The sequence below is a fragment of the Peromyscus leucopus genome, chromosome 8b, assembly GCF_004664715.2.
Source record: "Peromyscus leucopus breed LL Stock chromosome 8b, UCI_PerLeu_2.1, whole genome shotgun sequence".
NCBI lineage: Eukaryota > Metazoa > Chordata > Mammalia > Rodentia > Cricetidae > Peromyscus > Peromyscus leucopus.
The window spans coordinates 52025563-52036300 of record NC_051086.1 but is presented as its reverse complement, the minus strand read 5'-3'; the positions used below and the strand labels follow the sequence as shown (position 1 = coordinate 52036300).

The 10738-nt window shown below is 55.8% G+C and overlaps 1 protein-coding gene and 5 non-coding genes across 6 annotated transcripts; 4 read left to right on the top strand and 2 right to left on the bottom strand.

Moving 5' to 3' along the window:
• Window positions 1-280: 280 nt before the first annotated feature.
• Trnak-uuu lies at window positions 281-353 on the top strand. The gene has a single exon. It is a non-coding gene; the product is annotated as a tRNA-Lys (tRNA).
• A 515-nt stretch (window positions 354-868) lies between these two features.
• On the top strand, window positions 869-940 carry Trnaq-cug. The gene has a single exon. It is a non-coding gene; the product is annotated as a tRNA-Gln (tRNA).
• A 467-nt stretch (window positions 941-1407) lies between these two features.
• Window positions 1408-1489, bottom strand: Trnal-uag. Its single transcript has one exon. It is a non-coding gene; the product is annotated as a tRNA-Leu (tRNA).
• A 512-nt stretch (window positions 1490-2001) lies between these two features.
• Trnar-ucu lies at window positions 2002-2088 on the top strand. The gene is given in 2 exon segments: window positions 2002-2038; window positions 2053-2088. It is a non-coding gene; the product is annotated as a tRNA-Arg (tRNA).
• A 462-nt stretch (window positions 2089-2550) lies between these two features.
• Hes7 (hes family bHLH transcription factor 7) lies at window positions 2551-5548 on the bottom strand. The gene is given in 6 exon segments (XM_028869551.2): window positions 2551-2784; window positions 2787-2870; window positions 2873-3036; window positions 3364-3458; window positions 4069-4164; window positions 5160-5548. Coding segments are annotated over 6 exon segments (678 nt in total). The 5' UTR covers window positions 5202-5548; the 3' UTR covers window positions 2551-2587.
• Window positions 5549-6708: 1160 nt separating this feature from the next.
• On the top strand, window positions 6709-6779 carry Trnag-gcc. Its single transcript has one exon. It is a non-coding gene; the product is annotated as a tRNA-Gly (tRNA).
• The last annotated feature ends 3959 nt before the right edge of the window (window positions 6780-10738 follow it).

Here is a 10738-nt window from a genome sequence, read left to right as displayed (position 1 = left end):
CAGCGAAGAAAGATGGGCTGGACCAGGGGAACCCGTAGCCCGCAGCGGCCCCGCGTGGCCGGTCTAGGCACCTCGGGATCCCAGCCTGCGTGGCGCTCCCGCCCCTGCGACCTCCTTAGACAGACCTCGAAGGAAGGCACAGACATTAGCAACCAGGCTTCATTATGTCAGGGTCCTGGACACGAATGTACATCCTTCCTTGTCGTTTAGGTGAGCGTGATTAGAACACAGAAAGATAGAAAAATACTCTTTTAGACAAGAGTGCAAGCACTATCCCAGAGCCCGGATAGCTCAGTCGGTAGAGCATCAGACTTTTAATCTGAGGGTCCAGGGTTCAAGTCCCTGTTCGGGCGCTTAGTTTTTGTAGATTCTACACCTGCAGAGCGCTGTTACCATTATGTATTACTTGACGAGAGCAATGTAAAGCAAAACAATTGCCTTCTTTTAAAAAGAGATGTAGATAAATGAATTGGGAACAGAATTTCGACTAGTGATAATAAGAAGGAGCAGCACTGTGTCTGCAAACCAGGAATACGAGTTTATTTTTTCTAAAAGTCACATGAAGAAGAGTAAAAAGAAGTTGGTGAGGTTGCTTTTAATAGTATATTTCACTTAATACAAATACTTGAAAATCTTATTCTAACTTGAAATTGGTATTTTAAAGTCAGCATTTTAACTAAGTTTTTGGTCTTTCGTAATCTTCAAGTTTAGAAGAAGCATTCTTATCTCAGGTACTCGATAACCACATCTATCTAGTAGTTGGTTTCCTCATGCTTTGTTTCGCTTCGGTAAATGATCAAGTTGGAGTGATATGCAAAATAGGATGCAGAATAATGTATATAATTTCCGAGGCGCCGCCAGCAGAGGGGGTTCCATGGTGTAATGGTTAGCACTCTGGACTCTGAATCCAGCGATCCGAGTTCAAATCTCGGTGGAACCTAGCGTTTTCGTGTTTATAGTACCATCCAAAAAATCATTTTGAAGCTTTTCATGTTGAGTGGAACCTAGCGTTTTCATGTTTATAGTACCATCCAAAAAAGATCATTTTGGAGTTTTTCATGTTGAGTAGTCTCTATCGCGGACTGTCAGATAGGACTTACAGGAAATAGTTTATTTACACTGGGATCTGTGCTGATTTTAAATGTATGACGTGACATGACGTAATATATATTTCGAGACATAGTTACAAAGGAGATCGCTTATAAACAGGTCACTTTTAAGGTTGCTTACAGATCTCGGCTATGAATATGGAACGGGTCTTGGGTTCTGTTGGCAAGAGCAAGGAAGAAGGTCGGTGGTGACACACTAGCCAAGCTATGGTTGTCGTAAAACTGAATAAAGTAGCCTTTATTTATATAAAGGGTTCTACTACTGTAGAAAGGGTGGCTCCGGAGAAAAACTCTGGCCTGGCAGCGGTGGGATTCGAACCCACGCCTCCGAAGAGACTGGAGCCTAAATCCAGCGCCTTAGACCGCTCGGCCACGCTACCCGCGTGAAGGCCATGATTTCCCATTCTCTTCCTAAGAGAGGAGAAGGACGCCCGCACAAAGATCACCACACGGACCGACCTGGATTCCGTTTGCTGTGTATTTCAAACCCGGGACGAGGAGCCCCAGAGACCCGGAACGACCCAGTCTAAAGAGGCGAAACAAATGAGCCAGAAGACACAGAGACTTACGGCAAAACAAGTTTATTGAGTGGGACCAGATCTGGGCACCGAGCAAGCCTGAGCTTGGTAACGCTAGGAGCGGGCGCCCGAGCTCTGCACCGCTGGCTCGCTCCGAGTCCGCGACGGCCCCTCCTGCGCCTGCGCCCACCCTCGTCCCCACCTAGCTCCCGCGTGTCCCACATCTCCTGCCGCTAGCCTGAGCTTCGCCTCCCGCTCCCAGGACGCCCCGCCCACTTCCGTGCACACACTCGCACACACTCCCGCGCTACCCTTTTTTTTTTTTTTTTCTACGCTGGTGTCCGTAAGCTGAAAGAAGGCGCCGCCCGCCATGTGGCTCTGTGGCGCAATGGATAGCGCATTGGACTTCTAGTGACGGAAAAGCTATTCAAAGGTTGTGGGTTCGAATCCCACCAGAGTCGGTTTTATTGATTTCTTTTCTGGGCTGTCATTTCAAATAAACCCACTTTGCTGTCGAGTCCGGTTTCCACCTCGAGTCGGTCGCTCGGCTCGTTACTTACCTGTCTGCCCCAGGGCTTGGGCCGTGGAGAGCAGGCCTAAGGGCGGGAGAAGGGTCTGGGCAAGTGGGCGAGGCGCCGATATAGAGGCAGGCCCCTGGCTCGGGGACACACCGGGATTGAATAACCATTTTATTCCATGCACTAGGGACTCGGGAAGGGACCGGGGCTGGGCTGGGGCGGAGAGGGTACAATCCTACACGCAGGGAAGTGGGGCGGGGGGGACGGGACAGGAAAATATATATTTATATAGATACTCTAATATAAACCACATCTCACCCGCGCGCTGAGCCCGCGCGCCCCGCTGCCCTCCTCGCCCGGACGCCCGCCCGGATCCCTCTCCTGCCCTCTCGGCTGGAGTCTCTAACCCCACTCCCAACCCCCGGCCCCAGCCCCCCAAAACTCAGGGCCAAGGTCTCCAAAAGGCGGGCGGTGGGAGCGGCGGGGCCTTGGGCGCCCCGTCTTGTCTGTAAGGCGGCGGCGGCGGCGGCAGCAGTCCGGTGAGGGGCGCCGGCGCGCCGGAATCCCCGGCGCGAGGGGAGCAGCGGGACGGGGACCAGGCGCAGCGGGGGCTAGGGGGGCCCTGGTGCGCCGGGGGCGCTGGTGCCGCGCGGGGCCGAGGATGGGCGAAGCGGGGTCCAGCGGTGGGCGCGGCGCTGGGAGCCCGGGCTCGACGGCCTCGGGCCGGGCGGTTTGGGGCGCCGGTAGCCGTGCAGCGCGGAGAAGAGCTGGGAGCGGGCGGCCGGGCTGGCGTCGTGCGCAAAGGCCGCCAAGCGAAGCAGGCACTCGCGGAAACCCGACAGGTAGCAGCTGGCGAGCGCCTCGGCGTCCTGGCCTGGGGACCGGGAGCCCCTGGTGCGGCCGGCGGGAGGACAGGCGGGCAGGGCGGGGGGCCCAACGGGGGCGGGGTGGGGGGTGAGGGAAGGGGCGGGGCGCGGAGGTACCCAGGTCAGACGGGCGCACAGACGGAGACGGGAGACCAGATGGACGCGTAGAGACGGGGGTGAGAGAGACACAGAGACAGACACGCGCAGGTGTCATTAACCTCGCCGCGGGGCCCCGCGGGCCGCTCCCCAGCCCCCCCGTCCAGCGCACAGCCCGCCCCTTCCCCGGCCCGAGGCTTCCGGACCCCCCACCACCCCCACCACCGCACCCTCCCTCCGCTGCCCCACCCCCCGCGCTGTACCCGGGGGCTCCACCCGGCTGCGCTCCCTCAAGTAGCCCACGGCGAACTCCAGGATCTCCGCTTTCTCCAGCTTCGGGTTCCGGAGGTTCTACAGACGGAGGGAGGCGGGGGGCGCAGAGACAGAAAGGGGTGGGGAGAGAGGGGGAAAGTGGCTGGGGGAAGAAGGGAGGGGCGGATACGGGGGCTGCGGGCGCCCCCAGGACTCGCGACCGAACGTGGAGGTGACCAAGAAAGCCCCCCCCCTCACCCCACCCCGTCCCACCCTGAGACTGTCCAACCTGAGGGAGTGGAACCGATTCCTAACACGTGAGGAGTGAGTGTGTAGGAAAACAGCAACCCGGATGGTGAAAACCACCGCAGAACTGAAGCTGGTTTATTCGAGGGGTGGGGTGGGGTGGGGGGCGGGACGGGGCAGGAGGTAGAGGAGGACATTGAGAAACCCCAAAGGGGGGAAACTGAGGCACGCTGGAAGCTCAGTTTACAGAGCCAGACAGGAAACTCACAGACCCGCAAGGTGGCGAAGATCGAATTCTGAGAGCGAGAGAGGAGGGTGTGGGGTGGGATTTCAAAGGCCAGGCTTGGGTCAAGGATGCCTTGGGACCAGGGTCACCACTCCAGCTTATGTCCCCACCCCGGTGGAAAGCCCTGGGACACACGTCCAGGATGCGTAAGAGCCTGGGGCCGGCGGTGGAACTGACCTGGTCCCTGGTCCTCTCCAGCAGTAGCAGCCTCAGCTCTTCCAGGCTGCGGTTGATGCGGTCCCGGCGCCGCTTCTCCACCAGCGGCTTCAGCATCTGTGACCAGCGGGGAAGGGAGAGCGGGCCGACCGGACCGGGACTCAGCGCCGCCACGCGAGCGTCCGATCCTGCCGCTGGGAAAGCCCACGCGTCCCTTTCCCCCCCCCCCCCCCGAGTCCCTGGTCGCCTAGGGCTGCTCCGTGCATCCATCCACTCTTCCTGCCTCCTTCCCAGCGCCCTAGCGTCGGGTTCAGAGGCTCGCCCCCACTTCTCCCGGCTCCCTGCCCCTGCCCCTTCTGTGTTCCGCTTCCTCTTGTCTCCCGTCTGTGACTCTCCTCTCTCTACATCTCTATCTTGTGTGGTCTCCCTCTCTGTGAATCAGTGAAGAACTTTGGGGACACTCTTTGCCCCCCAACCCGCGCGGGACGGATCGGAGTTGGTAGCCCAGGGTGAAAGGGAGACACACAGCACGACCACACCACCGCCTCTCCTCGCTCAAGCCCTTGCAGGCACGCGCCTAGAAGTCGCCACTGGCTCTCTCCTAAAATCACCGGGGCTCGCACCTCTGGAACCAACGACTCAAAAGTCTTCTTTTTGAGTCAGACGTGGTTCACAGCTGCTGACGGACAGACAGCGTCCATAGCCTCTCCTCCTCTTGTTCCCGCCTTCCTCCCCGGGCTCTGTACCCTAGCTTAATTTATGCGTCTGTAGCGCGCACTCCGTGGCCTCGAACGCGCGGTAATCCACCTGCCTCGGCGACCCGAGCGCTAGGGTGGGCCACCGTGCCCAAATTCTGGCACTCTCCGGCGCCCTCCAGGCCACAAGCCGCAACCCACGGTAATTTAAACCCCTAGACCTTGGCTGCCGCCGCCCACGCGAGTCGGGCTCTGACCCTGTCCTCTTCATACTTTACAGGTTCTTTGGGTCGCACGAGCGCCTCTGTCCTTTTCAGTCCTGCGTCTCCATCCTCACCCCTAACCCACTGTGTGAGGACCTGGAAGCCCTCTGGCCGGAACAGGGGACTCCCGGCTCCCTCCCTTCCCACCTCTCACCTTGGGGCCGTCCCTATTCTCAGCTCGATCCCGGGTGACCATTGCGCCTCCGGACCCTGCGGTGGACACCGCGCGCGCTCCCTAGATCTTTATACCCCGCCTCAGCAGGGTAGGAGGGATGGGACCCGGACCCGCCCCCTCCAGCTCCTGGATGCTTAGGGCAAAGACCCTGGCACGAGGCTCCCGGAAAGGCGGGGACTGAGGGGGGAGGGGAAGGAGAGGAACTGGCCCCAAGTGTGGGAAGCGAGGAAAGGAAGGGGCCACAGGCTGGTTTAAGGACCCTAAGGCTGTATAAGAAGGCGGGACCCCACTGAAGGGAGGGGACCATTCGGGGGAGGGAGTTTAAGTGAACTGGGACACAACTCGCTTGGACATGAGATTTGGGGATCTCCTAGAGGAGTAGATTTCTCGGAGGCTCACTATGGCCTCAACCACACTGAAATAAATGTTAGCACGCTGCAGCCTCCAGTCTGAATGCTGTGTCTCTTCCCCCAATCCCCCCAATCCCTTGGGCAGAAGGAGCACCCCCTAAGGGTGCAGAGCGGGTCTGCCGGCTTCTATTGGCTGGCTGGGGGGAGGCTCACCGCTGTACCTGTCCCTTCTTCTCAGGCCCCACAATAACTGCGCTGCTTATCCCTGCAGACCTAGGAGGATCTGCCATCAGGAGGCTGTGGGTGGGGGCAAAGGAAACTTCTGGGGGTGGGGGGGAAGGATGGAGACCTTGAAGTATAAGTAGGAGTGAAGAAACCTTTCCATTTACAAGCGTTTGCTTTACAACTAAATTCAGGAGTATGGCTGACAGGGAAAACCTCACACAAGCGCACCGGGGTTACTTGCCTCTGGAGGCGATGGGTGACGGTAACGGAGCAGGAAAATGGGAGATTTGCTAACGGGACAAGAAAGGATTGGTTACAAAGGGGGATCCTCACCCACCTCAAACCAAGAGCATGGCCCTCTACGGAAGGATGTGTCAACACTTGGAGACTTCAGGACGAAGTGCCTGAGAAGGTAAAACCGAAATTTAACGAGACAAGAAGACACGGGGGAAGGACAGAGTCAAGACAGGACTACGAACCGGGCAGAGGGTGGCTGCGGAGTCAAAGTGCAGCCTCCGTCCAGAGGCCCTCCACACCCTTGCCAAACGCAGAGCGGGAGGGGCCCAGACTTGAGAAGGGGGCTCCCATTTGGGATTAGCCCCCTCCCCGTACATCCCACCTTCCCCTGCTTCAGCCAAATGGGAGCACAGATGTGTGGCCACAGCAGGCCCCGCTGCCCCCCTCCTTGGGAACCAGAATTGGGGTAGAGTTTTTCTCACCTGCACGTGAGGCTCGAGGGCCGGGGCAGTTGGCACCCGGGTGTGGGGCCGCCCCTGGCCATATGGAATGACTTTATGGCCCGGTGGCCGGATCCAAGGGAGAGAAAGAATGGCCTGGTGCTCCACCCACCTCAACCATGCTTTACAAACCCTTTCCACGCTTAGAAGCTTGAGCAAGGCTCGCTCCGCCTTTGATAAGTTCAGATACATTCATTTGCAGGATCCCTTTCGCCTGCATTGGTGGTTCAGTGGTAGAATTCTCGCCTGCCACGCGGGAGGCCCGGGTTCGATTCCCGGCCAATGCACGACTTACATTTTTCTTTCCCTCGAACTAAGAAGATAAGGTTGATGACAAGCATCTATTTTAGCTTAAACTTTTCAACCAACAGTGAAAATGTAGCGTTTTGGTTTTGTGGTCGCCTTGGGAGCTCCGGAACTAGTCCCTGACTCCGCAGATCTGTCCCCCCCGACCCCACCCCACCCAGCCTGGGAGGTTCTGGCTGCCTGGACACACCCACCCACGTCCGCACCTCCCGAGGCGCAACCGTGAGAAAGGACACGGAGCTGGGATCCCTGCCCAGGGGTCCTCTCCGCGGGGGAGGCCAGGTCTCCCGGGTCTTTCTTTCCCTCTTCCTCTCGCTCCCTCTCATTTTCTGTTCTGAAGCGCCTTTCTGCTTTCTGCTGCGCCTTTTCCCCAGGTCCAAGGACCTGGGCATGACAGCCTTCCGGTCTTTCGGGTCTCTGAGTGCTTCTCAGCGACTCCAGCTCTCTGATTTTCTTTCCCCCCAGGTCTCTAGGCGACTTCTGCTAGGGTTCTCCTGGTCGAGGGTGGTCTCTGCTGACTCTCGCGTCCCTCTGCTGCTCCCTCTCTGCGCCTCTCCCGGCTGTCTTGTCTTCTTTCCTGGTCCCTGTCGCCTCCGGGAACCCTGCGCTCCCACGCTCGCACCCCCGGTTCCCCGCGGCTCCCTGGCCCGCCCCTGGCCCCGCAGCTTTGATCCCGCACGCGCCGCGCCCGGGGAGGGCGGGACCCGGCACGGCCACCTGCCGGGGCCACTTGTGAGCGACCCGGGGGCCCTGACGCCCCGCGCCGGTTTTCCGCTCCCCTCCCGAGAGCTCCGCCGCCCTCCGCGCCCCTCCTCCCGGCCTTCTCAGGTTCTCACAGTCTGAATTCCGGTTTAAGCCTTCCTCTCCTCTCTCTGTCCCTTTCAGCCTGGTGGGTCTCATCTTGGATTTGTGTCAGTGACAACGCTCCCTTCTCAGTGCCAAGCAGGGGCCATAGCCCTAGGAGAAAAGTAAACAATCTTGGCATCTCTACGAGCCCAACTGGTGCATTTGCACGCTCAGTCCTAGATCTGTGTGTGCTTGCCATGTGCCTACTGTTAGGCATTGGGGTTACAATGGCCCTGAGCTCTCCTGAAATGCGCATTATTGGCGGTGTGGGGACAGGAAATGACCAAGAAGGCAGAAAATAGAATAGGATAATTTCACGTGGTTGTAAGGATAATTGCAATGGCGTGGCAATGGAGTGCTGGTTTAGTCAAAGTGGTCAGAGGCAAGCTCTCGGTGGTGATACTATCTCAGCACGGTCACTCATGAGTCCAAGCAAAATGAATAAGTCCAAGCCCTGTTGAAAAGAGATTTTTTTTTTTTTTTTTGGATGGGAGCTAAAGAAAGAACTTAGAATGAGATCTACATGAGCAAACTGGGGGTGAGGGGGGTAATAGAAGGCAAGGGTCAGGGGAAAGAGAGCTTAGGGGGAGCGGGAGGTCCCAGCTGGATCAGGAACAGAGTGGGAGAACAAGGAAAGAGACACCACGATAAATGAAGACCGCAAGGGAACAGGAAGAAGCAGAGTGCTAGAGAGGTCCCCAGAAATCCACAAAGATACCTCCACAATAGACTACTGGCAATGGTCGAGAGAGTGCCTGAGCTGACCTACTCTGGTGATTGGATGGCCGAACAACCTAACTGTCATGATAGAACTCTCATCCAGTATCCAGTATCTGATGGAAGTGGATGCAGAGATCCACGGCCAGGCCCCAGGTGGAGCTCCAGGAGTCTAACCAGCGAGAGAGAGGAGGGATTGTATGAGCGAGAGATACTGAGACCATGATTGGAAAAAGCACAGGGACAAATAGCCAAACTAATGGAAACACATGAACTATGAACCAACAGCTGAGGAGCCCCCATGGAACTGGACCAGGCCCTCTGGATAAGTGAGACAGTTGACTAGCTTGAACTGTTTAGGGGGTCCCCAGGCAGTGGGACCGGGACCTGTCCTTGGTGCATGAGCTGGCTTTTTGGAACCTAGGGCCTATGCTGAGACACTTTGCTCAGCTTTGGTGCAGGGAGGAGGGGACTGGACCTACCTCAACTGAATCTACCAGGCTGGGCTGAATCCCCAGGGGAGACCTTGCCATGGAGGAGGTGGGAATGGGGCTTGGATTGGGGGGAAGGCTGGGGGGGGGGGGGAGGAGGACAGAGGAATCGGTGGCTGATATGTAAAATTAAATTAATTATAAAATAAAAATATTTATTAAAAAATTAATTAGAAAAAAGAAAGAACCTAGAACAGAGAATTGAGGGGCTGAGGATATAAGTCAGGCATAACTCATCTCACAGGATTTTGGAAGCCTTAGAAGATCTTGAGGATTAGTCTAAGTGCAATGGAGAATTCGAGGCCAGCTCTGGCAACAAGACCACTTTTGAGGTGACATCCTAGTTTGAGAAAATGTTCTTTTAACGAAGTGTAGCAATCAGAGAACACCTATGCCATACTCTCTCAATGGGAAAGGGGTCTTGCCTGCCACTGTGGCTCATTCCCCACCCCGCACTGGCGTCAACCCACCCATCTCCAATCCCCCCCCCCAGATCACTGTTATTCCCAATGGCATCAGAAGTGCTATAGGCCATTTGATGAGAAACGTGTGAAACGCTCATTTTGAAAAGTAGAAAAATAGACCTATGGGTTTAAGAAAATAAGCTTTCTCAGTGGCTGAGGGCCTGTTCGAGAACTTCAAGTGCATAAGCTGATTCACCATGATGCTAATGAAATTGAGGAGCCCCCTCAGAATCTGGGGGAGGTTCCAGCAAGGTGTTCATAGGGCAATAGCATTCTGTAAATTGCCCATACACACAAAGAAAAAGAAATACGCAAACTAGGAAGGCAGTCTGTGGAGAATATTGTGAGGGTTTGACAGGCGTCAGGGTGCCTTTCTGGTATTTGGCAATGTTTTGCTTATTAAGTATTAGTTATGGTTATAATCATCATTGTAACTATTTTTGAGACAGGGTCTTGCTTTTCCTTGTCATATTTTACTTCACTAACAGTTTGTCAGATTTTTTTCCCCTCATATTAAGGATTGAACCCAGTTTCACCCTCTATTTGTCAGCTTTTTAAATATGTAAATTGTTGTGTTCTTACGTTGTTCTAAATATTACTTATTATGCCTGATTTTTTTTCCTTTCAAAAATTATATACACCGGGTGGTGGCACTTGCCTTTAATCCCAGCACTCTGGAGGCAGAGTCAGGCGGATCTCTGAGAGTTAGAGGCCAGCCTGGTCTAGAGTGTGAGTTCCAGGACAGCCAGGGCTACAAAGAGAAACCCTGTCTCCAAAACAAAACAAAACAAAACAAAACAAAAAGTATGTTCTTTTTCAGGCCCTTAAAACCTAAGATTACCCTCCTATGAGACAAGTTGAATGAACTGAGTAATTTGACTCCAACTCCTTGCTCTGGTGAAGATGTGGCCCGTGAAGATGTGGCCTGTGAAGATGTCCCTAGCATACCTTTGTTTGAGGGTGTGAGTCAGGGGTCTCTACGAAGATCACATGCCTCAGTTTCAGAGAAAGCCTTTGTCCATGCATGCCCGGGTTGTGTCCTAACAGTACATGCACAGGCATCTACGTCTCACGGCACCCTCCCTGTGGTGAGCCACACTAAAGTTCACGGGAGGGCAGTGCACGGCCACCTCAGGCCTCTAGGGATGCAGGCGGAGGAAGAAAGATTGGTACAGCTGGTGCTGTGCCTAACTTCCGCTCTCCCAGTGGGACACCTCCCCAGGCCGGGGTTTCCAGCCTCTTGTCATTCCCCTTTCTTTCTTCAAAGGGAAAGCTGACTTCTTAGGATGCTCTGGGTCCCGAATAGGGGAGTTCCTAGAAGGCTGCTTCCCTCGGGCTTGAGGGTTGGAAGCCGGGAAAACTCAGCTTCCAAGCAGAAGCAGGAACACAGAGGAGTTCTGGGCTCCTGAAGCAAGCTCGCGT